Source organism: Protopterus annectens, chromosome 5.part0, assembly GCF_019279795.1.
Source record: "Protopterus annectens isolate FY-2018-M chromosome 5.part0, PAN1.0, whole genome shotgun sequence".
Classification (NCBI taxonomy): Eukaryota; Metazoa; Chordata; order Ceratodontiformes; family Protopteridae; genus Protopterus; species Protopterus annectens.
In genome coordinates, this window is record NC_056735.1 from 356,527,082 (window position 1) to 356,554,009 (window position 26,928).

General features: G+C 39.9%; 1 protein-coding gene across 1 annotated transcript in view; it reads right to left on the bottom strand.

The window, feature by feature from the left end:
• Positions 1–26,928, bottom strand: part of MED14 (mediator complex subunit 14) — a 1,872,212-nt gene that overhangs the window by 259,831 nt on the left and 1,585,453 nt on the right. Inside the window, exon 21 of the mRNA XM_044071834.1 lies at positions 1,464–1,575. Within this exon, the coding sequence (XP_043927769.1) occupies positions 1,464–1,575 (112 nt within the window). The remainder of the gene's footprint in view (positions 1–1,463; positions 1,576–26,928) is intronic.

Below are 26,928 nucleotides of genomic sequence, written 5' to 3' on the forward strand. Positions count from 1 at the left end.
CTTTATATTGTGCTTGGATTTAGTACTTTATAGAAACTGCTAAGATGGTTATATTTTTTTATACAAGTGGTTCGTATGGCCCTGTTCTAGAAGTTTAGCCATCATTGCTTTTTATTCAACAGTGTAAGCTGTATATTTCATTTATAAAACCTCTGAAAGTAAAACTTACAAAAAATATGTCCATACCTTTATTCCATGGTTTCACTTGGTGCCCTTAAGTTTATAATGTGCATATTGTGTTTTCTGTGCCTTTTAGTCCAAAAATTTCAAAATTATCTTCAGCTATAACAGTACATTCTACAACTTCCTCTAGCTTAAATTCAATATCATGCTCGACAAATGTCAACATTTCTTGGCAAAACTGATTTGCATTCCAGTCACAATGTTTCTGAAACAGCTCCTTTTATGTCTATGGCTCAACAAAATGCAAGTTATTTTGAACACACATTTTCTTTTAAGCATATGTGAAAAGCATATTTGAAAAAAATGAATACCACTGTTTCTACAAATGGATTAAATGCTGAGTACTTCCTACTTTTGTGCTTACACCCACACCCGATACAGGACACTTATTTCAGTTCCACAATACTCCCTACACACCTTCTTGCTGCCATTACTGTTAATGCACATTCCTATTTTCATTTTCTCATTGTTGCATTTTTACCCAACATACATTTTATCTTGTACACATTCATTTCTTCATTTAATTCATTTGTGTACTTAGCATTTCACACTTGTTCTACTCACATCCAAAACTTCTGACAAGGTCAGGTCAGCTTCTGTTAAAATCACATTCTAAGTTTGATTGCTGCTTACACCAGGAACTATTCTGTTTCATATTAATGAATCTTGTAACTCACCAAATTCACAACACTGGACACAGTTATTTAGCTCAGTAATAAAAGCATCGATAACCTCTGTAAGACATGATGCTATTGTAATGAAGAAATGGAAAATAAACAGCAAATCCTTTATAGGATTACAACATCTCCTGTGTAACTAAATGCTATTCTCTCTGTTGGAATATTTAAACAGATATGTCCCTTTGAAACAAGTGTCTTTTGTCAAGGAAGATCTGGGAGTACTGCAGGGTTAACTGACTTGCTCAGAGTAAGTAAGGAAATGGAGGATGAGGAATAAAAATCTGTCCTACAGAAAAAAAACATCTAAAAGCTCATAAGCCTTAATCCTCAATGCTAGTATTAAACACCTTCAAGGCTAGTCCCCACTGACATGAAATGTGGCATACTGTACCTTTACAGGATTCTCGCCAACAAAAAAAAGACAGTGTGGACATGCTACCAGCCTCCATGAGATCTTTAGTCTGACTGTTTAAAGAAGGAATTGTGCCACATAGCATGTTGCATTAGCATTTTAAAATATATGTAGCCATACACTTCAAATATTTTTAACCTCAGTATGTTCCTCATCATAACTGGCCAGACAGTGAAGTTTTCACTTACCTGGAGACTGTGCAAGTATCATGGAAGGTGATGGGGTCACAGTGTTGTGGTACGATGAAGGTGGTGATGTAAGGGGATATGGTCCTGATGTTGCTGGCTGTTTCCCATACGGCTGCACATAAAAAGCAAAATTTGTTGAAAAAAACAAAAGTAATGTGATTTCATATATCAAGAATTTACTTTTTAATAAGAAACTATGGAAAATATGAACCTGGAAGCCAGATCTCCCGCTAATTCATAATGCTGGAAAGACACTGCAAATTAAATAATAGCTGCCAATAGTATACTCTGGGAGATACAAAGTAATCATTCTAAGATGACAACATCAACAAATTAAACAGAATAAATGGAGCAATATGACCATTGCTATCAGTAACATTCAGGAAAAATCTTTATTCTTTTAAACAGTTTTGCTTCAGTAACACATACCTTACTACATAAAGGAAAATATAGTTTCCTTAGTGCTTGCAAAACCGGTTACCTAACACAATTTTTTTATATCAATGCACTCATCTAAACTTTGACTTAAACTTCAGTGTACTGGGGTCTCTGTGACAATATAAAGGATGAACACTCCTTTTTCTGATTACATGTTACATATGAGTGACAGTTTAACTCAGAAAGTTAAGGTTATGTGCTATTAGAGCTTCATTCTGCAGCTCTGAGACAGAACTCCTTAACTTCCAGCTGCAAACTTAAACAGACTCTGATCTTAAGTCACTCATTAAAAGATGGACTTTTGCCAGATGGGCTTACCCAGTTGAATGACTAAAATATTACAGTGTCACAGTCTATGAAAAACAAATCATCCTATCTACAGTACACAACAGATATGTGAATTATTCAAAATACCAGCTTAGCTTTTAGTGTAGTACAAGGAATACTTGGATACAGCCTTGTTATACTTTCTCATGGAGCTTTTGCAATCCTGAATTCCTGTGTTCAGGGAACTTGAATTTTTTAATTAATATATAGAATCCCTACACCTTGGCTAAAAGGGGAATATGCTCCCACTAGGTCACCATTTCTGAACCTCACTTGATCAGTGGTTAAAACTGCAAGAAAACACTAGAGTGCTATTTTTTAAACATTTTATTGAACAATGTTAAAAGGGAAGAAAAATGACATGATAATGAGGGGCAACAGTAAACTAAACTGTCAGTGCCCACGTACGACATAAATTGGAAATAATGCTAGCAGTTTACTAGTATTCTAAAAATCTGTAGCACTTCCATATGTACATTAATATTTTCAAAATCAACTGACTTAACTATAGCATAATATCAGGCAAAACCTTAGTGATGAAGAAAACTGTCGCTGATACCTCAACTCAAAGTTGTACAATTTGAGAAATACTAAGTGCTGATTATACAGTTAATAATGGCAAGTATGAGTATTTTTCTCTCTCATTTCTGTAGACATTTTACAAAAAAATGTATTCAATAAGGAATTTCTGGACATCAAGTAGCAGCTCAGGTTTCCAGAAAAAAAGTGCTATTGATACTATGGGCCAGATTCTAAATGACTTGCTCTCGGTGTGAGTGGCTTACTCAAGTGTATTACACCAGAGAAAGTCACTTACTCCAACAGCAAGCTTTTGGATCTGGCCCCCGTGGAAACATGTTTTATAGATAAGCCCTAGACTGAGAACAAGTCTTCAGGAATTGAGGAAAGCTTACATTGGAGTAAGTCATTTACACGGAGAGCAAGTCATTTGGAATCTGGCATTATATGTCAAAGCTTTAAAATTTCTAAGATAAGAAAATGCACAGAAAGATATATGTATATACATACTCTCATACACGTGACTATACTGCCTAAAAACAAACAGGCAAAACAACAAAAAAGTTGAAAGTAAATACAATCTGGCACTTAGCCAAACTACAAAAAACACAGCAACAAACAATAACAAAGTACTTTTGCATGGAATCAGCCACACCCCCAGCCTTAAATATATAAACTCCACCAAATTCCAATAAAGCAGGAATCACTAGCACCCACTCCACTAAACTTTTTTTTTTTTTAAGGAAATCTGGAGAAAACAAAAAAATAATACTCAAAATCAAGGACAACTTTTAAATACTGCTCTAATTCAGTTAAAAAGATAAAACAACAGGTTCGGCATCAACATTAACTTTCTAAACAAAACATACTGAAGTCAACTTCTGGCATTACTTACAGAAAATTAAAACTGCTGCAAAACACATTGGGAGAAATATAATCCAAAATCAAACATACTCTGTAAAAATACTGACCATCACATATGAAAAATACTAAGTAAAATAAAACAGCCATTCGGCACTAAAGATGGTCTCACAAACCATCATTCGTTCACAAATCTCAAACTCCATAGCTAGAAAGAAGTTTGACTTTATGCGCATTTGCACATGAGTTACACCCATAGATATTACACACACACACACACACACACATATATATATTTATATATATATATATATATATATGTATAAGCATATATAAATATATTAAAGGAGTGATGTAAAGACTGTAAATGCATTTACTTCTACCATTATAAAGATTTTTTCTGTTGCTGAGCACATTTCCGTTTGCACCTTTTTAACAACAGTTATGGTCCACAAGATATTAACCTTTATTGAGTTTATGTTCTTTAATTTGATTTTTCAGAAAATGTTCAGGAATCAAAGAATGGTGGCATCTGGACCATTTCTCCCCAGCCATTCAAGGAGATCTGCAGTTTACCTGCTTAGTTGGGCTATCACACAGCTGAGATGGGATGTAAACTACCTTTAGAGTCTTCTGTAGTTGTAGGGCCACCTTTCAAGTAGTCATGGCCAGCCTACACACATGGGTACCACAGTGTCAGTGACTCAACAGGTAGCACATTCTCCTTTGGTGCTGCATGATCAGAAGGCTGTGAGTTATATTCCTGCACCAGGATACTGACACTACAATGCAGCATAAGGGGGTACTGCACTTCTGAGTATATTGTCATTCAGATGAGACATTAAACTGAGATCCTGTCTGCCCGAGTTGGAAGTAGCGTGTGTGGATGTAGAAGATCCTTGTCACTTATGTAAAAAGAGTAGAGGATGTTCCCCTGTGACTTGACCAAAGGCCAAACCTACAACAGGTCTTTAGGAGTGCTCCTTTCTTGGTACCAATAAGATTTTGTTGTAAAATCCTTTACCTTTGTACAAAACAGGCACTGGTTCTATGATCCCTGCATCTACCACTTGATGGAGCTTTGGAAAAAACAGCTCTGTCTGGTCTGGTGGGTGTGGGGGAATTCCTCTGAAGGGGGGTGGATTTTTTTATCCACTGTCACGTGTACCCTCTCAGAATTATTCTCAGAACCCATTTGTCTGAGAGAAATTAAGGCCAGGATGCACAACTGAGAAAGAGCCTGGGAGAAGGAGAAAAAGTAAGGAAGGATAGGGTGGTGTCAAAAAGAACCCCTTTTGTTTGGTTTTGAAGAACTATCCTCCTGACATTTCCTTTTGGATCCCCGAGTTTGTTTGGTTGAAGTTTTTGTTTGCTTTACCCCTTAGGGAAGGCACCATGTTTGGGGAGAACTTGGTTACATAAAACATTCTAAATACACTATGCATTAAGTTGCCTCTGTCATCCCACTGTCTGATAATCTGTGTAACTGAGGGTCTAAACACCAATTCATAACAAAGGTGCATTCAAATGTTCGGCTTTTAAATGATCAGAGAAGTTCTGATTATGTAACCAAGCACACTGTCTTAATTCAACAGAAGCAGCAGCATTTCTTGAAATTATACCTGTACATTCAAGCACAGCTCTAAAAGCATATTTTGAAACTAGAGTTAGATTAAAAAAAAATTAATTCATTTAAGACCTTTGTTCTGTGGGTAAGGATACCGCAAAATCATCCAAACTGTGCACACAATGAAAAATAAATTTCAACATAACGTCTTAATAATTTAACATTTTAAGGTTAGATTACTAGAAAGAGGCATCCTTTTGCCCTGAAGATCTAACCATTTTTCCTCTTTATTAGGGGGCTTTGGAGTAGATGAATCAAAGGACTTTTTTTTGACAGGCAGTTGTCAAGGCCGCCGCTTGGTCAGCAGTCAAATGAGAAGAGAGACCTGTCTTATTGGGGGGGGGTCCTATAATTTTTCTGAGCCTTTTAAGGACTGCTAGCATACATACTGGTGTCCTGCAGGCAGCTTCCAAAGCTGGTAAGAGAGTTGGGATATCCACAAAACTGGGCTGCTTGATAAGGTCATACACTTAGCCTAGCTCTGGGATAGTACCTGACTGGCCTCAAAACAAAAACATCACTAAATCTAGCAATCACCTGACGAAAAGTGAATACTTGTTTGGACTTGAGCTTAAACTCACCTTTTGAAGAATCCAAGATACTGGACTCAGTATCAACTAGAAATCACCATTATCCTCACCAGATTCCGTGCCATTTTCTGAAAAAGGTAAGAAAGGTCTCTAGCCAGACTAGCACTAGAGGCATGAATGGGAACATAACCACCAGAATTAGTTGTGTGCAGAACACTCAGCTAAGGAAACCACATCAGTCTTATAAACAGCTATAACTATATGATGAAACTTCTGTTTCTTTTTCCTTCTAAACTCCACTACTTGATAAAATATCTGGGGACAGAGAATTATGCCTGGCTAGGGATCTTTTACTCTAGACTACTCCTGCATCTAAAGGGCTTGGTTCTCACACACCTGTACTATGAACTGAAACAGCCCTGGAGGACGTGTCAACCCCCCACCCTTCATAATGGCCGGCAAAGCCAAGCTAGAGGGAGAAGAGGGAAAAAAGTAAGTGGTCTGCAGGCCAAGCAGTGATCCTGACAAAATCACAAACCATTGGCTGAGGTATATTTTTATTCCATTTTTTTCATTTTAGGTGCAATTGGATTTAATTGGGGGTACTTGAGTTAGGAACCATACGTCAGGGGACAGAACACAAGCCAGAGTAGTAAACTGTCAGTACTGAATAATGTGTCACAATGCGTTTCTAGTAATAACAATGTCCAAACAAAACTCTGGCAAACTGTGCCTGTTATCACAAAAAATGTTTTAAATGCATTCAGAATTCTTTTACAACTTGATTGAAGTTAAAGAATTTCCAGTACACAGAGTCTAAACATAAAAGCACCCTCCCAACCCTTTTAAAGAAAGAAGCCAAATAAACACTGCTACAAACCGAAATTCCCACAGGAATTAATGTAAGCACTAAATATTTAAAAATATATATACATATATTATACGTGTGTGTGTGTGTGTGTGTGTGTGTGTGTGTGTGTGTGTGTGTATGTGTATATGTATATATATATATTTATAAATACATACTTGTGTGCATATATATATATGGATCTGAATTTTAACCGACCGGCCAGAGAACCGACGTTCACAAACCACACCATACATACACCCAAAACACATTACCAACAAACAAACACAAACTCCACAACCCACACAACATATCGACAGCACAAGCACAACCCACAGCACACAAACAACACACACACAACAAACACACACCCAAACCAACACCAACAACCACCACAAGCACACGTCACTCAACGAAACCCTTACCAACCTTCCTATACACAAAACCTATCCCTATCCACCCCCACCAACACAAAACACCAACATTAACTCCAAACCACACACACAACACGCAAACTACGCCCCTAACCTAACTCCCACCTAACCCCCTACAAACTACCAACACACCACAACACACAAACACATTTTACGCACCTCACTCACCCTAACCGCTAACCTAACTCACTTATCACACCCTACAATATATAAATACATACTTGTGTGCATATATATATATATATACATATATATATATATATATATATATATATATATATATATATATATATATATATATATATATATACACACATACACACATACATACATATATATATATATATATATATATATATATATATATATATATATATACACACACACACACACATATGTACATATTAAACATAAAAATATAACGAAAATAACAAATCTAATAAAATGAGAAGAGGATTCATAAACGGGCACATCTGAACAGTAAGCCAGAAAAATCAGTACTGCATCCTGTGAAGTCTGAAGACTTTTCTTCTTTGGATGGCAGAAAAAGATTGAACACTCACTTCCTGTGACAGCCAAAGGCTTCCCTCTCAGGATATGCTCAGCCAATCGGTTACGAGAATGCAGAGAGAGGGTGGGGAGTCTGAAATTTTGAAAGCTGGTTAGTACTGGTACTGGGTTGCTTTGGCAGGTAACCCAACATGCCATTGAGGCAATGAGAATGATGAACATCTGTAAAAGTTCAATTAGATCTCTGTTGCAGTAAAACCTCCCTTCTAACATCCCCTTATTTCTTCTTTTGCAGCGGACATCCTGGACTGGGTTGGGATACATATCCTTAGTTCTCTTTCTTTCCCATCCCCTTCCAGAGCCTTGAGACTCTTCAGGTCTAGGCAGAATTTGGGGAGTCCTTATTCTCTCGATCTCACCTCTCCTTTCTGTAGAGGGTATCCCTCTATATGTTCCTTTGGGCAACTTGGGATCTTAGGATCATCCTCTGCTTCATTGGGCAAGAAGATTAACAAGGTGTAGACAAATGCCTGTTTTATAAGGACAGCATCCTGACATCCCAGGTGGGATGGCTTCAAAGGTGCTCTAAAATCTCATCTAAAAGAGCACTGGGCATGCCCCTGTAACTAACATCTCTACCCCAACCTCTCTAATCCCTTTCTTCCACCCCTCTAACTACCTCGGATTGCAGCCAAATACATTGCTTGTAAACCTATATCTCAGCTGTAATCTTCGCCTCTGTTACTTAAGGGTAATAGCTGCTAGCTCAGCTATTAAAATACTTGCTAGTCTTTATGGCACCAATGACATAAGTGTTGTACCATTTAACTAAATACTTAATTTCATTTTGAACTATAACTGTTTACTACTACAAAACCTACCTATACGTCTTGTAACTTGTAATAAATTTTTATTGTGGAACTTGTCTCCCCGGGCCTCCGCTGAAAAAGGACCTGTGTCCAGTCGGATTTTCCTGGCCAACAAATGTAAATAAATAAATAAATTGTGTCTGCCATTTCTGGAGGGGAAAAGGTTTTGAACTCTTGATGTCAGGCCAACCATCCAGAGAGTCAGCAGCAAGAAGTCTCAGTGGTTAGGACTACTACAACAGTGACCAGACTAAAGATTTACTATTACGATAAGCTTAAACACAACTGGACTATGCCAGGCATTCCCCATCCATGCCACAGGAAAAACAATGAACTAATACTCACTATAACACAGGCACTCTTGTTACAGGTGAAAATAAAACCTGCACCAAGGCAGAACCAAAACAGGCATTTCTAATCAAGACTGTTCATAGTGCCCAGAAAGGAAGGCCCCTGGAGGCCACTCAAGGCTCAGGACCTCCTTCAAAACCCCAAAATTCAAACTGCTGACAATGCAGTCCCTTCTGCCACTCTTATTCCATCAAGCCCTGATGGCTATCTTAGACCTCAAGGATATCTACCCTCATACACATGTTCAGAGGGACAACAGGTGTTTCCTCATGTTTGAGGTTGCAACTGCCAGGATGCAACTATCAGTTTACGTTATTTGTCCTTTGGACTGGCTACTGTAGCCTAGGTTTTTACCAGATAAGAGTATTCACAATATCTCTCTATTTAGATTATTGCTTCTCCCCATGCTCTCTCATAGGCCAGGGCTCTGCAATTTCCATGGACACCTTCCAGAACCTCAGATTTTCCTTTGGCATTCCCTGATAAACCCTAATCTTCTCTGGACTCCTTCAGACAGAAGGCCTGTAACCCCCCAAGAGAAAATGGAACATATGGCAAAATACTGCCAGAAGATGGCACAGGAGACAAATGTCTAAGTCAGGAAATACCTCAGTGCATTAGGGTACATGGCCTCTACTATACTCTGGCTTGGATGCACATGAGAAAATTCCATCAGTACCTAAGGTCCACTTGGAGCTAACACTCTGCCTCTGGAAGAGAATTCCTATCACAGCTGGTGCTTTGAAGGTGCTAGAATGGTGGTCCATAGATTATAAAAGGCAAAAATGGCTAATAGGAAAGCTGACAACGAATATTGCTACCAGATTAAAAAAATTCTTGACACAAAAGGACAAAATCAAATCTGGAAAATCTGTGGTCCTAAAACATCAAAACTAGACCAATCCAAACCAACCTTGACAGACAAGAATCCAATCCACGTTGTCAGATGCACACTAGACATGATCAGTCAGGGATATCAAACAACATGCATTAGAGTAAAGCTGGAGAGACTGGTTTTAAAGCAGTGCCCATGTGATCCAGTGGCAGATGAGTACATCTGATGGGAATAATCTTGTTGGAGATTAAACAAGCAATAGATGTGCATTCTAAAGCAAATAATGCTGTTGGAGTGGAAAACGAGTCTGGACTACACAACTTCTCCACTATTCAGTAGAGTAGTCGGCCAATTAGATGCAACACAAATCTCTCTAGATAAGACGACACATTTCTTACAAATTATCTCTATATGCTAAACAGCATGAAGCTGCTCCAATTCAAGCCTATCAATCCACAGACTCCTCTGATGCTACCAACACTTCAACCTGCACACTTTCCTACTCAGAAGATGGAGTTCCCCATTGAACCACCATTCATGCCTCCATACAAAAAGAGACAAGGCAAACACAACTTGGGCAAGAAAATCTAAATCTTGGACAGGGACTTATTACAGTCCCAAACCAATGCAGCCACAGACTCAGCACAATCTTTTGAAAGGAACTGGAGGACTGCAGATAAAAAAAACTCAAGGCTGACACTGTTAATAGAACAAACTGATTTCAGTTCAAGATTGAGGAGGGCTACAGTATGGTAGTTCCAGACCAAAGCAGAATGGAAAGTGGTCAGACCAAGAGACCAGTTCCTTCACCAAGTCCAAGGCCCAAAATCCCAATACAATAATCAGGCCTACAGTGCGTCCTAATCACTATATTGCAGGGTTAATTACCTGGGTGTATCCAAAACCTTTCATTAGGTAACTAATTTATTGAGCAAGAACCACTGCTTCATCCTTGATCCAGAGGATAAAATTACCAAACACACGGAAAAGATGAACTTCTTACTACATACAGGAATAAGGGATTTAAGATGACAGATGCATGATCTGTCTTTAGAGAACATATACTTAGTAAGATATTCTTTCTTGCTGAGAAACTACCCCAAAAGAAGAAAAGGGTCTTGAATGACCAAACTTGTGAGTTGCCATTTATAATCTAAAGAGGTAAACAAACTTGAAGAGTCTGTCACATTGTTGAAAATCTCTTGGAACATATAACATATACTGGGTTTAAAAAATGGTAAAAAGCCACTTTTCTTTTAGTGGCCCAGTTATAAACATCTAGTGTATTTTAACAGTGGCAAGAACTGACTGCACTCCTCTTTGTTTGCTGATGAAAAACTTCACCATAATGTCTATCTTTATTTGAACTACTCCTGTCAGGAGAGGGATGAGTGAATGAAGTGCCTTCCTCACTTCATCTAAAAAAAAACCTCTCTACTTATGCAGAGTTAGAAGCCAAAATTCCTGAACTGTCAAAATCTTCCAGGTAAGCACTTCGTATGAAGCAGCTGTCATCAGAATCACTACTCATACAGGGGGAAGAGAAACACCTTCCTTTGCAGAGGTTGGCAGGGTTGACCCAGCATTCCCATTCCTTCTTTAGGGCTCAGAGATTTGAAAGCGATCCATTCCAAATTAAATCTACTGACCATAACAGGCTACTGAGCAAATTGTGTGCATCCTGAAGAAAACTCTGTGAAAGTTGCTGCCATAAGGCTGAGAACCATTAGAAAAGCCAAGCTATGAACATACTGTATCATGAAAACAGGCCAGCAAAAGTGTACAACTGCTTTCATCCCCTCTGGTGTGAGGAATACTCTTGTCCAGTACTGTGTCTTAAATGAGGCTCAAAACGTCAATGCCTAAGATGGAAGAAGCTAAAACCTCTCTGTGATGAATGCCACTTCTTAGCACATGGAATAAGGCCAAAATTTGTGCTCTGGAGCAGATCATTGGCTGTTCCTCTTGAAGCCTGCTGTAGTCAGTTTGAAAAAAGGGAAAACATAAATACTTAGGCTCTACTAACAGTGTGAGCCTTTGAAAACATAAGTGTAGAGAACAACCCAAATGGCATATGCTTGAAACAAAAAACACTCCCTATTGGAATGTTGGCACATATAATGCTGAATGACGAAAAAAGAGACTGCAAATCCAGAAGAACAGCAAATCTCGAATGTCACTCTTCTCCTTTACACTTCTTTTTTGTGGGGAGTTCCCCTGCACCCACTGATGTGGGGGGCAAGCAAACTCTGAAATGCCCATACCTCAGAGAAAAGGAAATATTCTGGGAGATGGTCACTTTCAGATTTAAGTCCATTTTTTCGGCCCTAAAGTCTCTGTGTTTCAGGACTCAGTCTAGCAGGTCCCAACATCTCAAATGGTTATCATATGAAAAGACATCTTTCACATCTGCAGCACAAAACCAGTCCTCTTGGCTCAGGATAAATGTGACTGAACTGTGAAACTGTTAGACTCCCAAGTTTTCCATATAAAAATACCTATCTGGACTCTTCAGGTTGAGGAGATAATCAGGAAAAAAATGGAGAAAACAGATTCCTCTCTCTGATCTCTGAGGACTGACTCCACAGTTTGCCTTTCTAAAAGGTTTTGAATCTCTTTCCCAACTAAGTGGTGGATTTTCTGAGACAGTATGGACCTTCTGGTGATGAAGGAGTTAAGCGTAATTCCAAAATGTGCTGTTACTCCCAGAATGGAATAACCCATCTGTTCATAGTCAAAAAATGGCTTTGACGATAGCTCTTCCTCTGAATTTCCTGACTCTGGGAGAGACTTTTATTCAGAAAACTCTGGGAACTCAGTGAAGTTGGGCAGAGATTCTGTGAGGAGTGCTGGGAAATGACTGAGGTGGTTCCTGAGCTCCACCGCAGAGTGGATAACTATTCAATCAACCTGTTCAGAGGTTTAGAAACCTCCAAGACCTCTGTCCATTAAACAAAAGTGGCCCTTGCATGATACAACTGACTCTTCAACCTTCACAGAGGGAACATGGTCACTCCCTACCACCACATTAGACACCTCTGTGACTCTTCAGAAGGCATTCTGGGGAATAACATACCGGATGCCTTAAGAAGCTCTTTGACCTGCTGCAACATGTGGACCTGTAATAAACAACCCCCTCAAAGACTATTGTCATCACTAAGATAGACTGCCATGAAAGGGCCAAAAGTACAGTGCACCCCCACCACCTCGACTGATCAGGATAACTATTCCTCTAAAGGAGAGGAAGCTCATCCCCATCAAATTAACTCCAAACTCCACTGCTCTGTCAAAACTTGGTTTTACTACAACAATCAATCATTGACAAAGCCCAGCTCTTCAGCAACTTTATTTGACATTTGTTAACAGGGTTAGTCCAGCTGAGCCATATGGCCCTTTTTCAGTGTAGACCTGAGAAGAAAAGCTCCAGTTTACAGAAATAATGAAATTATATACATGAGCAAATAAAGCATTACACAAAAACAAAAATAAACAAAAATTATGTACATGAACAAATAAAACAAGAATACAAATATTGACAAGCAGTGTTGTATAACAAAGTACACAGAATATACAGCCAGTGCAGGACAGAATGGAACTAATGGCTACAACTTTAAAAAAAATATATAAAATAAATTGCACAATGTGAGGAAGCATATTCAGTAAAGGATATATTTTTACGTAGTAACATAATATAGAATTTTATACAAATTGAGAGATTTTTGCTATGTATAGAGGGTAGATGTTCAAGGGTGAGATAGTGAAATTTTGCATGTGTTAGAATGGAAAGAATAAGAACAAAATACTCAGAAAAGGCAGAAGACAGGTGGGGCATAGGGGATTATGGCAAGGGCAGGATTTTGAGTTCCGGAAGTAGATTTTGACTTCAGTATTAAAGAAGCTGATATTATTAATGCTACGGATGTCAGGAAGAAGCCTATTCCAAGCCTGGGACACAGAGTTTTTGTAGAGGAGTTTGCCAATATTTTTGTTTGGTTTATAAATGTCTAGAAGGTTCTGATCAGAGCTACGAAGTGAACGAGCTGGGATATATGGGGATACTATGGAAGAGAGAGAGGGACAGGCTAAGGGTTTATTTAGCAGGGAGTGAGCAAGTTGGAGCTGGGAAAGAAGCAGAAGCTGGGGGAATTCAAGCCACTGAAGTCTTTTTCAGGGCAAGGCAGTGATGAGATTTATATGTTTGGTCATGGGCAAATCTGGCTATATGTTTGAGTTTGGTTAGTAGGGATGACTGGAGGTGAGTAAGCATAGGAGAGGTGTAGAGAAGGCAAGGAAGGAGAAAGGCTTGAACTAGAGTGGGTTTGAAGTGGGGAGCTAGGTATTTTTTATTTCTATAGAGAAGATGCAAGTTCTGGTTAGTTTTTTTAATACAGTGTTGTATAGGGATGTTGAATTTAAGCTGGTCGTCAATTATAGTACCTAGTAGTTTAGTGTGCGGTACAGCTTTGATAAGAGTGTTATCATCAGAAGAGATGGTAAAGGCGGATTTGTGGTGGGACAGAGATTTGGGAAGGAACAGGAGGAGCTTAGTCTTTTTGGGGCTAAGTATGAGTTGGTGGTCAGTTCGCCATTTTTCCACGGATAAAGTGTTTTGGGTGAGGGAAAGAAGGTTAGAGATGTTATCACAGATAGAGATGAGAGTACAGTCAACGGCAAATTGTATGAGGGAGAAGGTGGTGCGGAAGAAGTAAAGTTTATTAGTGAAGATGTTGAACAAGAGAGGTCCAAGGATTGAGCCTTGACGGATGACAGTTTGGATAGGTAGGAAAGAAGAACAAGTGGACTGGCATCATACAGACTGGAGACTGTTTGAGAGATTGCTTGAAAACCACTGAATAGTAGAGTGAGAGTGGTTAGAAACAGTTAGTTTAGCAATTAGTTTGGGATGAGAGACCACATCGAAAGCTTTAGAGAGGTCAAGGAAGAGGGAAGATACAAAAAGATTTTTGTCCCTGGCTTCAGCAGCAGTGTGAGTGAAAGATAGAAGGGCAGTGCAAGTGCTATCACTAGGCTTGAAGCCATGTTGAGAAGGGGTCAGAAGGTTTTTCTCAATTAGGTATTTAAGAAGTTGGTTATGAATACATTTTTCAAGGATTTTGGAGATTGGATAGAGAATGGCAAGGGGTCTATAGTTTGACAGATCTGTGGAATTACCTCCTTTGTGAAGTTGTACGGTGGAGAAAGATTTCCAAATATCTGGGATGGTGGCTTCTTGGACAGATCTCTTTCCTAGGACAGAGACAGAGTAGGCGACAGAGTAGGATGCAAGTTTAAGAAAGAGGGGACAGAGGTTGTCAGTAGAGGGAGAGCAGGGTTTTAGTTTGAGTAGAAGGGGCTTTATGTAAGCAGTGGACACAGGGTTAAGAGAGAAAGGGATGGTCTTGCTAGCAGCATGTGTGCTATGACAGAGGTTTTGACTTTGGCAGGTTTGGGTTAGTTTTTGAATTGATTCAATAAAGTGGGTAGGGTGGTAAAGTACTGTTAGGATAGGGATTGTGGGTGGAAGGTTCACCAGGGTGCAGAATTTTAATGAGTGCCAGAAGTTTTCTGGGTTAGACTTATGGGTGAATTGGGCATCATAACATAATTTTTTCTTGTCTTTATTGATTTGTTTTTTTCTTTTGAAACGTTTGGAAGTTAGTTATATTTTTGGTGAAGAGTTGCAGTTTTAGTCTTTAGCCATTGTTTCCAATACCACTCACTCTTGTTCATGACAGAGAGGGTGTCTTTAGAAAGCCAAGGAGAGTAGGTTGTTTTAATTCTAACTTTTCTTACAGGAGCTATAGAGTCAAGGATGGCAAGAAAAGAACTGCATCACTGAGGGAAAGGTACTTCAGGTGGCTCCAGTTTAATAGAAGTGAGCCTCCACTTTAATAGAAGTGAGCCTATCACTAAAGGAAGAAAGGTTGTGACATTGTGAAATAGTGGGACTTATGTAATTGTGGGGAGTACCTTTTGACATGAGTAGGGAGGTGGTCACTTAGGGAGTCAGGTAGAGTAGTGAGGTTATGATAAATGGTAGGATCAAAGGTAAGAATTCAGTCTAAGGTGGAACAGTTAGTATTCTTGCTATTGTAGTGAGTAGGAGTTGAGATACGTTGATGGAAGCCAAATATGTAGGGTAGAAGAGGTAGTAGTTTTTGCCAGCCAATATTAACGTCTCCAAGTAGTATGGTCTCATAGGGGATATGAAGTGAGATCCAAGATAGGACAGATTCAAGGATGGGAATGTTATTTCCAGGTGGTGTTTATATATATATAGTTGCAATGGCAATTTTTTTATGGTGGGTGAGGTGACAGTTAAGAAGGGAAAAGTTAGGTTGAGATAAGGGGGGGGTAGGTTGAGATGCTCGGAGTATATTACTGCAACTCCACCATCTTTTTTAGCTCTGTCTGGATGGTAAATATTGTAGTGAGGAGGTAATATTTCAGTGTCAGAGATGTGTGGTTTTGACCAAGTTTCAGATGGGGCTAAGATATAAGGAGAGTAGTGGAGGATCGAAGAATGTAGTTGTGTAACTTTGTTAAGCAGACTCTGTATGTTAATTGGATAAATAGACAGATGTTTGTCCAGGTTGGTATTTGTAGTAGTTGGGATGGAAGGGCCAGGATTAGGGTGGATGTCACCATCTAGGAGTAGGGAGCTTGATAGTGGGTATGCTTTTACACAGTAGAAGCAGAGACTATAGGGTTTGCATTTAGGTTTAAGGGATGTACTTGAGAGAGTGGATATTCTGAGTTTGTAGAGTTGAGTATAGGACGGACTGAAATGAGAGGGGGAGATAAGGAAGGGGAGGGAGGGTACCTGTGGAGTAAAGGATAAGTATAAGTAGGAGCTGTATGAAAGTGGTTCAGTTTGGTGTGATAAGATGTAAGGAAAGAGAAGTATAATAATAGGGTAGCAATGATGCAGGGGGACATAATGTATGTGTGAGGCAAAAGTGGTTAAAAATTAGAGAATATGTAGTAATACGAGTTGAGATGTACATAGGTAAGGTTGCTTTTTAGAGAGGGTAAGGGATAGAGAATATGAAGACAGGGTATTATGCAAATAAGTAGTGAATGTTGAAGCAGATTAGGATGCTGCAGGTGGGAAGGGCATTGTGAGGGGAGGGAAGATGTTTGAGAGGAGTGGTAAGGGGTGGATGGGGAATGTTAGGATTGGATAATTTGGAGATGTGGGAGGGGTGGAAACAAGGTGTATGAGGTATAAATGTAGTGAAAGTGGAGGTGGGTGGAAAACGGGGTACGGCAGAGGAGTGGAGTAATGTTTGTATGCTGTCCCAAATGGGGAAAGCAGAGGATTCACTCCTATTTCTGTATTATCAGCCTTCTAATGATTTTTCACTGATAAGTCGTCAGAAAAAAGTTGCAATGTGTAAAAGGTATTCTCCTTTCAAACAACTGAAAGAAGTGTAATCTCTTTCACAATGCTTATTTTTCACTGCTTCTGATTAGGACCTACTCACGGACAGTAAAGGCTGACAATCACTGCATTCCATCTTTTGTTAAATGGTATAATGCTGCAGTAAAATATTCACAAATTCATTACCTGGCCTTCAAGTACTCTTCTCCCAAATGTGTGTGCTTGTGCGTGTGTATATCATACACACACACACACATATATATATATATATATATATATATATATATATATATATATATATATATATGGTAGGACAGGGGGCTATAGCTAAAGAGTGGATATTTAACAATACTGACAGTAATACAGACGGCTGCTACCTAATAAACGTATTGCCTTTCATTTAGCACTTTTTTACCTGCTTTGAAACAACATACAATAATGGCAGTAATTATTGCCAGGCTAATTAATGAGTCTATTATTCACTAATTTCACACCATTTAGTTTTAGAAGTCATTGTTTTCTTGAGTGAGTTATACTAGAAAACAGTTAAACAAATGCCAAAATTTAGGTAACTTAACATGCTGTTAGCTACACTTTCAGTACATTATTTATATGCCTTATTATAACAATGTCATTGCCCTTTACTGTCCGAAAATGTTTCTTACTGACTCTGAGATATCCTTTAAGTGTAACTATATAATAACTATGTTATAAGCTATGTGGAGTGGAACTGTTAAACTTAGTATTGTAAAATTATTTCTAAACCTAGACAGCTCCATCAGTTATGGACCTCTATTTAACCTTGTAAATTGTTAAATAACCATTTTACATGGATTTTATAGATTATGTCATTGCAATTATTATTTTTTTTTCAGAATGCTAGGCTAGGTACATTTTGTTTGTTAGTCCCTCAAGGGTTTTTTTATTTCAAGGAAGCTATATGTGTACCTGGTTTGCAGTTCAAAAAATCCTGGATATGCCTTTGTACTGCTCACATACATAATCTACATAAAATTACCCCAGAGCAGACTCAAAATGATTCACTAAATAATGATACCCCTTTAAGTTTCAGTCTTATCTTTCAGGAAACACATGGTAAACACAAAGCACTTTATTCTAGCAACTTTTCTAAGATCATACAAGCAATGTTTAAAATGTGTCCCTGGTTTTGGCCCTTTGCCCCCCCCAAAAAAAAAAATAAATGTTGGCTTTTTCCAGATTTCTTGTGCAGCAACGTTGAGAGATTTAGTGGAGTGTCAAGTGGATTTTACAAGGAGCTGAGAACTTCAGGGGAAGAGAAGTTTAGTGCTGATTATGCCAAGTCTGTTTGCACTGTTAGTAGCACAGCAGGTAGTATACTTGATTTTGATGCAGAAGGTTGTGGGTTCTACTCCTACAGTATATGCACATGGATTCCTGATACTGTACTGTGTTGTACTTTAAAGGGAGTGGATGTTGCAGACTTGTGAATGCCCTCCTTTGGAGGGGTTATCTAGTAACTAAGAATCTGTCATCAATTTGCCATTCATTCCCTAATGCAATATTACTAGCTTATCATTTTTAATGTAAAATAGACAATTCTTCAAGTGCAACAGACACTTTATTTGTAGATGAAACAATGAAATATAAAACTGCTTGCTTGCAGCAACCTCTTCATTAATTTCAGATCCCTTTAATGTGGAATTATTTAGATGACTTTTACTTCTGCAGAGATTGCGCATATTTACTGATATTGGTGGATTGTAAGGACAGAAGTTTGACTAGACTTTTATGATGGAAATGTTCTGAATTGGGCAGTTTTGTCATTATCAGTTCACAAATTTTGTTTCATTGCATACTGGAAAAAATGTTCAAAACAATAAATTTAAAACACTCCCTAACAAGTGTGCTGTATTATACAAGAAATATAATTTAATACAACCAGGAAGGTGAATCAAAGAATGCATACATGTATGCATGGCCCTAAAAATGTGTAAGAGGTAACCTTAGTCCTCCACTGGCCAAATGCAAAATGAATGTGGGTTTTCATGCCGTTTCAATGAATGTGTGTTTCAAGGACAGAGATGTTTACTGCTCATGCTAAGTCTGTTTTCATTGCAAGACTGTATTGGTTGTTTAGCAAATGGCTATCAGTGTTTGTGCTATTTTATTTCAAAAGCTGTAATTATTGTAGAAGTAAATAAGAAAACAGTATGCACGCTGACAGGTTTGAATGGTGTTTATGGTAATTAAGGAGAAATAGGCAAGTAACAGAACACTGGAGTGGCTGGGGAGGGGGGTGCTGCTGGAGTGGTAGGAGGTTGTTGCAGGAGGGGATGCTCTTTTTAGATCACTAAGTGCCCCTCTCACTCTCCGCCCCCCAGCCTTCAATGGCTTCCGGCACCCATGTCTGTCTCTCTTGGGCTTCAGACTCCTGGCAAATGCTCTTGCCTCCCCCATAGTGCCTTTTTAGGCAATGTCTTGCGGTCAAAAACCACCAACATGAGAATCTTATCTAAACGCAATTTAAAGGTCATGCTGCTGAATGCTAAGCGTCTCAACATGAAACTGCACACACAGCAAGCATTCTTAACTCTGGAAGATGCTGACATTTGTGCAGTCTCAGAAACCTGGCTGAAACTGTGGAAAGCATCCTAGCCTTACCTGGTTACTCATCCTGTCATACATACAGACCCCAAACTGGGGGTAGCAAACCCAAAGGAGGTGGTGTTTCATTATATATTAAAGATATACACACCTCCAGACTGGTCAAACAGTGTGAAGTACAGGAGATGCTCCAGGTGCAGTTAACAAGACCCATATTCAAATCATAGTTGGCTAGAGGCCCCCCACATTGACTCAGGATGACCACAACACCTATCTGGACCTCCTCAAATCTATTAAGATGCAACACTATACCTTGATCCTGTGTGATTTTAACTATCCAACCATTGACTGGAAGAACTACTTAAGCCAGAACACAAATGCTCAAAAATTCCTTGACTTTGTCAATACCAATGCATCGGACCAGCTGGTTGACACGCCCACAAGAGGTGACAACATCTTGGACTTGGTACTAACCAACACAGGAAACCACTGCACCATCCCCGCAGTGTCATCATCCCTGGTAAGACCAAACCACAAACCGATCATTTTCAAAGTCACCCCCCCCCCCAGCTATCGTTAAACAAATAAAACTTCCCCAAAGCTGATTACAACCTCCTGAGGGAAGGTCTAAACAACTTCACAGCCCCCTCCCCAACAGAAGGAACTGGCACTAATGCCCAAACCTACACCAAAGTACTCTACGATCACTTATATAAATGCATGGATTCAGCAATCCCTGACAGGACAAAATCCTCCTCCTCAAGGAAGAGTAAACCTGTCTGGTGGACATCAGCTATAAATAAACTCTAACAAAAAGGAAAAAAATGCTGACCAAGAAGGAAGAGGTGCCAAACTGGAAGCAATCTCTCCTTGGCCTAAACAGGCAAATAAGGGTGTTAATGAAGTCCTCCAAAGTTAACTTTGAGTCCAAACTGGCCACATCTACTAAAGACATTCATAAGGCCTTCTTCACATATGTCCGCAATCTGAGAGGAAACACCTAAATCTGCTCAGAACTGATGGTCAAGGACACCATGTACACAAATGCTATGGATATAGCCAACCTGGTGGCAGACAGGTTCAGTGAAAACTTCACCCCTCTGTCTCCCCCCATCAGTAATCCAGGATATGCCCAGCACCTGCCCCCCCATCCCTTAACTCTAGGGAACAAGTCATTAACCCCTTTCACAGGCTTAAAACACAGATTCCATGGGACCCAATAACATCACAGGCTGCATCCTACATCAAATCAAGCAGGAACTCGCGGCACCATTAGGCACCCTATTCAACCTAAGCCTGAGTACCAGCTTCATCCCAGCCGAGTGAAGGATGGACACCGGCATCCCTCTGCACAAAGGTGGAGTGTCCACCGATACAGGCAATTATAGACCCAACAGCCTAACTAGCTTGATTTGCAGGGTCATGGAATGCATCATCATGGACTACATTAAAAGGACATCGGCAACCGCAAAATGCTCGGTCCCACACAGTTTGGTTTTGTCAAAGGAAGATCATGCCTGTTAAATTTGGTAGACTTCTTTGAGTCGGTCACCAAAACCATGGATGAGGGGAAGACTGTGCATGCCACCTACCTTGACTTGGCCAAGGCCTTCAACACTATTTCCTGCTTGGACATAACAGCTAAACTATCCCAGCTTGGTGCAAATCCTTATGTGACCAGATGGGTAGCTAACTGGCTTACTGACAGAACTCACTCAGTCAAAATAGGGAAAGCTACCTCAAGTAGCAGACCCATAATGAGTGGCGTACCCCAGGGATCGGTCTTGGGGCCCCTGCAGTTTGGGATATACTTCTCCAAGGTGCAAGCCAAAATCAGAGGTCTATGGCTGTCCAGGTTTGCAGATGACTGCAACCTAGGCACGGTTATCAACTCCCCTAGTGAAGTGGATATACTACAAGAGGGTCTCACCCAGACAAATGAGGCCTCAGACTAAATGCCAAAAAATGCATCATCATCCCTTTTGGGGAGAGTGACGTCTCAACAAATTGTCACATTAATAGCATCCTAAGCATGCAAGCAGTTGTGAGGGACCCGGGCACCCAAGTTGACAGCAATCTAACTTTTGACCCCCATGTTGCCTCCATTATACAAAGAGCTTTCTACATGGCTCACCTCATTAGTAAAGGTATTTCTTCCAGGAACAAGGAAGTCATAACTTCCCTGTATTCTTCCCTTATCAGGCCCATCATCAAGTACAATGCTCTTTTTTGTATGTACCTCGCTAAGCACATGCAGCAGCTGGAGAGACCACAGAGGTTCCTAACCAGGAGAATTCAGGGCATCAAAAATCTGTCCTACACAGATAGGCTAAAAGCCCTGTCCCTCTACTCCATCTCATACAGACTCCTCAGAGGTGATCAAAGTCTGGCATACAGAGCAATCTCTGGCCCCACCTTGATGAAACTGCTGCATATCCGCAAGCCAAACTCATGTGACCCGGATGCAAAATCTCAACTTGTTCTGCGGCATCAATAGGACTTGATGGAGGGACAGATTTGTCTTCAAGAGACTCCCCCATTTGTGGAACAGACTCCCTCTCCACGCCAAGCAGAGTACTTCATTATCCCTCTTTAAGAGGAACCTGGATGACTGGATGGGAAACAGAAACAACACCCCTGGGATTCCACCCGTGCCCTTGCTGGACAGCAGCATCAGGTGCTGACTTGGGGGAACATGGGCTAATTTATTGGATACTCTTATTAGGGCCTCAAGGCCAGTAGCCTAATAACTTGCTATGATCTTATCAGCCTATGAAGAATAGTCTGTGAATGACTGTTTCAATGATTCAGAGCTTAAACAGAATAAAACAGCTCTCACACTTGTTGCTTGGTGAGTTTCCAGCCCACAGTTGTATACATAATTAACTACAACACGTTTATTCATCCAATAAACAAACTGGGAGAAAAGATTTAAACAACAAAATTTGATGAGAAAAACAGTTCAACAAGATTCTACTAGTGGCAATTCTGCCTCACACTTAAACATCACATCACATGTAACCACTTATGACACAATTTCAGTAAAACCACAAAAAAAACCTACTCTGAGCAAATTACTGTGTGCTGGTTTTGATGAGCTATACATAAGCACTGCAAACAAAAGTTAAAATTGGTTTGGTGTACATCCTGCCACCACGTTGCTAGTTTTTTAGTGGTTTCGTTTTCTAGCAATGACATTTTTGAGGTTTCTTAGGCAAACTAGTCTATTTCAAAAAAGACACTGTTACTTATTGAAAAGATACACTATGCTTTTAAATAAGTTAGTTTGCTCTAGACAACAGTATGTTCAAGTTAACACTTTTAGCAGTCTATCAAACAAAAAAAATGGACTCAGCCTTCAGCCTGACCTACACATTAAAAGTATGCTGTTTCATTTTACTTTTTTTAACTGTTTATTGTTATTCAAATATAAAAAATACACAATACAGCAGCCTTACATCTGAATTTACAAAAAAAAAACAAAACAAACAAAAAACAGTAGAACCAAAAAAGAAATGTATACCATCACTCAGAATATAAAAAGAGAGAAAATGTTGTAAAAGTAAGGCTAGTGTTTACCCAGTACCTAGCACTGTACTACTCAAACATATTTTCTAATAATGGCATTTTTAAATAATTTTAAAAACTGTTTAGAAATTCTAATGGTATGAATTAAATGGCCTGACGAATCAACCTATTCTTTGAAGAACACATCACCCTACTAACCCAATTGTTTTACAATTAACTAAAACCATATATTTACAGAAATTAGCAAATGTTTAAGAAATAGGGCCAAGAAAGAGGAGTAAATGCTAGTCTTAGTTTCTGAGACAGGTTGGAGCCAACCAATACAACAACGTCTTTCAGCAAAGATGCAGATCATTCACATCTATCTTTATGATTAAATATACAACTTTCATATATGAAGTGATGTGGCTCCTCGGTGACAAACAGGGCAAAGTACTAACTATCCACCCCAGGTAATACTTCACAGGAACATACCCCAATATACTGTCTTGCAAAAGAGGTTTAAAAAGCCCTTGTAGCTGCCAAACAAATATTACCTACTTATGCATTCCTGATGAAGACCTGAGTTGTATCCACCATGCTGGTAGAGTGGTCCCTTGATGTGACCATCAAGAGCAAATGGACAACAACCTGACCAAGGTAATCTTAGAAACCATAGCCCATGTATTCTATTAGAAAATTACACAAACAGGAAATCTTTCCGAAATGTCTGGCTTTTCTCCAAAGAGTATCAAATCTGCATGTGCATATCAATGCAATGCATCATTTATGTTGCCTTGTTATAACATTTTGGCCAGTGACTGTCTCGGGCATTAAGTATTAGTAAGTTCACAATTCTATCCTGCTTTTGTGAAATATCATTGTAGCAGGGTTAATGCACAGGGCCTGTAATTTGCACTCTTCTGGCGGTTACTGCCCTCAAGAATAGGGTCTTCCATGGCAGATACTTCAGTTCTGTCTTGGCTGCTGGTTCAATAGCAGGAAGAGTAAGCTTTTCCAAACTGATGAGGCAATAAGGAGTTAACCACTTGGGGAAAGTCAGAAATGCCAGAAAAGTGTAACTTTATGAAGCAGTAGCTCAAACTAGAATGAAAGACCTGAGCTAAGCAGTCTAAATGACTGGTACAGGAGATGTAACGGGATCTAATCTTTTCTAAAATGTAATGAAAAGTGAGTTGATTTGTTCTTGTATGTCTTTCTTTACTCTGGGCAGGCATAATGATATGGATAACCCTGTCAGACTCCAGAGGCATACTGGTTGGCCCCTAACAGAAGTGGAGTAACCAAGATGTTAACTGGATGGCCTAAAGATGCAGGTAATGGTTTCCTAATTGGTGAATAGGTTTTAGAGAATTGGGCTTTTCGAGAAGATGAGGCCATAGCAAAGGGAGCCAAACTTGCCAAGGTCAGAGGGGGCTATAAGAATGACTTTGCTCTGCTTCATCTTCTGAATGAGGAGAAAATGTGGAAAGAAATATAGTCTCGACTTGGAGGATCATTAAGTTCTAAAGAAAAACACTTATGGGGGGAAGGCAACAGTGTACAAGTGCATGCTTGTGTGGCTTCGCCTTAGCAGAATAAAGGATTAGAAGTTTTTGCACTAAGCATTGGTTGGGAATGTAAATAAGCTGCAAGACACCCTTCATCAGTAACAACTTGAGGGACCACTCAAGAGGCACTAGCAGACAATGGAAGTGCCTTCCACTAGAATGTGATTTACTGTCGGACTTCCAAGATGGTTGTACATTGAGTAACAGCTTAATTCTAGCTCTCCCAGTGTGCAAACAGGAACTCAGCAGAGAACGCCAATAGACTTTTGTGTTTATGGGTAAATTTCAGTAACTGGCTAGTAAGTGCACTGCCTGGATGCCAGAACCTGCAAAAAATCAGACACAAAAACTGACAAAGAAACATTGACTGGGGAAAGTTCTGCAGCTGTTCAGGAAAAAAGCAATGCAACCTCCAGATATGACTTCCAGTAACCTACAGGAAGATAAAAGACAACTGCACACAGACCTGGTTAAACTAACAAACAGTGATGGAGTATATCAGCACAAACAACAAAAGGCTAGAAAAAAATGGAAGAAGCTTTACACAGATATTCAGATGAGGTGATAAAGCTGCAAAAATCAGAGGCTGAAATGAATAAAAAGATGGCTGAATACGAGACTATTCAGGATGAGATGTTTCAAAAAATAATAATAGAATTAAAGGGCAGAGCAAGTAGGGAAAAAAATACAGTTGTGTACACTTACCATAAATGTAGAAGTTCTAGTGTATTCACTGTTGCAGTCATCACACTTGGGTTATCTGCCTGCAGTCAGTCGGCCCGAATACCAGAGTCTTAGTATTTCTGTCTCGGATGCTGTTGCTTCTTCCATGACGTCAGGTCGTCAAGGGTATAAAACAGGCGGCCAACGCCATTATATCAGTTTTTCTTGCCCCAAATGTCAGGAGCCCCCAAACAGGGAGCTGGTATATGGTGGGGAACCCACCAGTAAAAAGTAAATATCAATGCCGTTAGGAATGGCCATAGAGAGGAGAGATAGAAAGACAGAGAAAGCCAGGGGGGCTGGAGGGAGGGAGGGAAACCAGGACTGCAACATTGAATACACTCGAACATCTTCATTTATGGTAAGTGTACACAACTGTACTATTTTCTTCATGTGTCACTGTTGCAGTCATCACACTTGGGTTGATTCCCAAAGCTGAGGAAGGGTGTAGGCAGTCAAAAAATGTTAGGGCTGGCTAGTAGGCCCTGCAAGACTGCTGTAGCAAATCCAGCCATGGATTTAGAAAAGACAGGCAAGTGGTAATACTTGGTGAAGTTGTGTACAGAACTCCAGGTTGCAGCTTCCAGAATGTCCCTGGTAGGGACTCCCCTGAGAAATGCTGTAGAGGTGGAAGTAGCCCTACTGGAATGTGGTCTGATCCCCTGTGGGGTAGGTTTTCCATGGTGCTTGTAGCAGAAATGGATGCAGTGTGCTATCCAATTGAAATGGTTTGTTTTGAAATGGCCTTATCCTCTGCCCGTGTAGCAAAGCTGACTAGCAGTTGGTCAGATTTTCTGAAAGGCTTAGTCCTGCCAAGGTAGAACGTGAGCTGTCTGTGCACGTGAGCTGTCTGTGCACGTCCAAGGAGTGCAGGATCATTTCCTCTTTATTCTGAGGATTAGGGAAGAACGTTGGCAAATGGATGGATTGGTTTAGAGCCACAGTGGACACTACCTTAGGCATAAAGGACGGGTTAGTCCTGAGGGAAACCCTGTTAGCATGGAAAATAATGAAGGGTTCCACAGTCATCAAAGCCTGCAACTCAGACACTCTTCTTGCTGAAGTTATAGCTAAAAGCAAGGCTGCTGAGGCAGCAGGTTCAAAAGGGGGAAGCATGAGCTTTTCCAGTACAAAGTTAAGGTCCCAGGCAGGGGTGGGTGTTCTCCTAGGGGGCCTTAAGTTGTTAACTCCTCTCAGGAACTGTTTGATGAGAGGGTGAGAAAATAGAGGTGGCTCAGTATTATAATGAGCTGAGATGGCAGAGGCATGAATCTTAATGGAGGAGGACAGACCTTTGTGGAGTAGCTCTGCTAGGTAATCCAGGATTAGAGGTAAGGAGGGCACTGCTGTGTCCTTCTCTTGAGACTGATTCCAAGAACAATATCTTTTCCACTTTTCAGCATAGGATTTCCTAGTACTAGGCCTTCTGCCTTCAAGAATGACGTCCAACACCTGTTTGCTGAGAGATGCTGGTGGGATATTCAAGGTATAAGCCAGGCTGCAAGGTTTAGGGTTTGCAATTGTGGATGCAACATTTGTCCCTCCT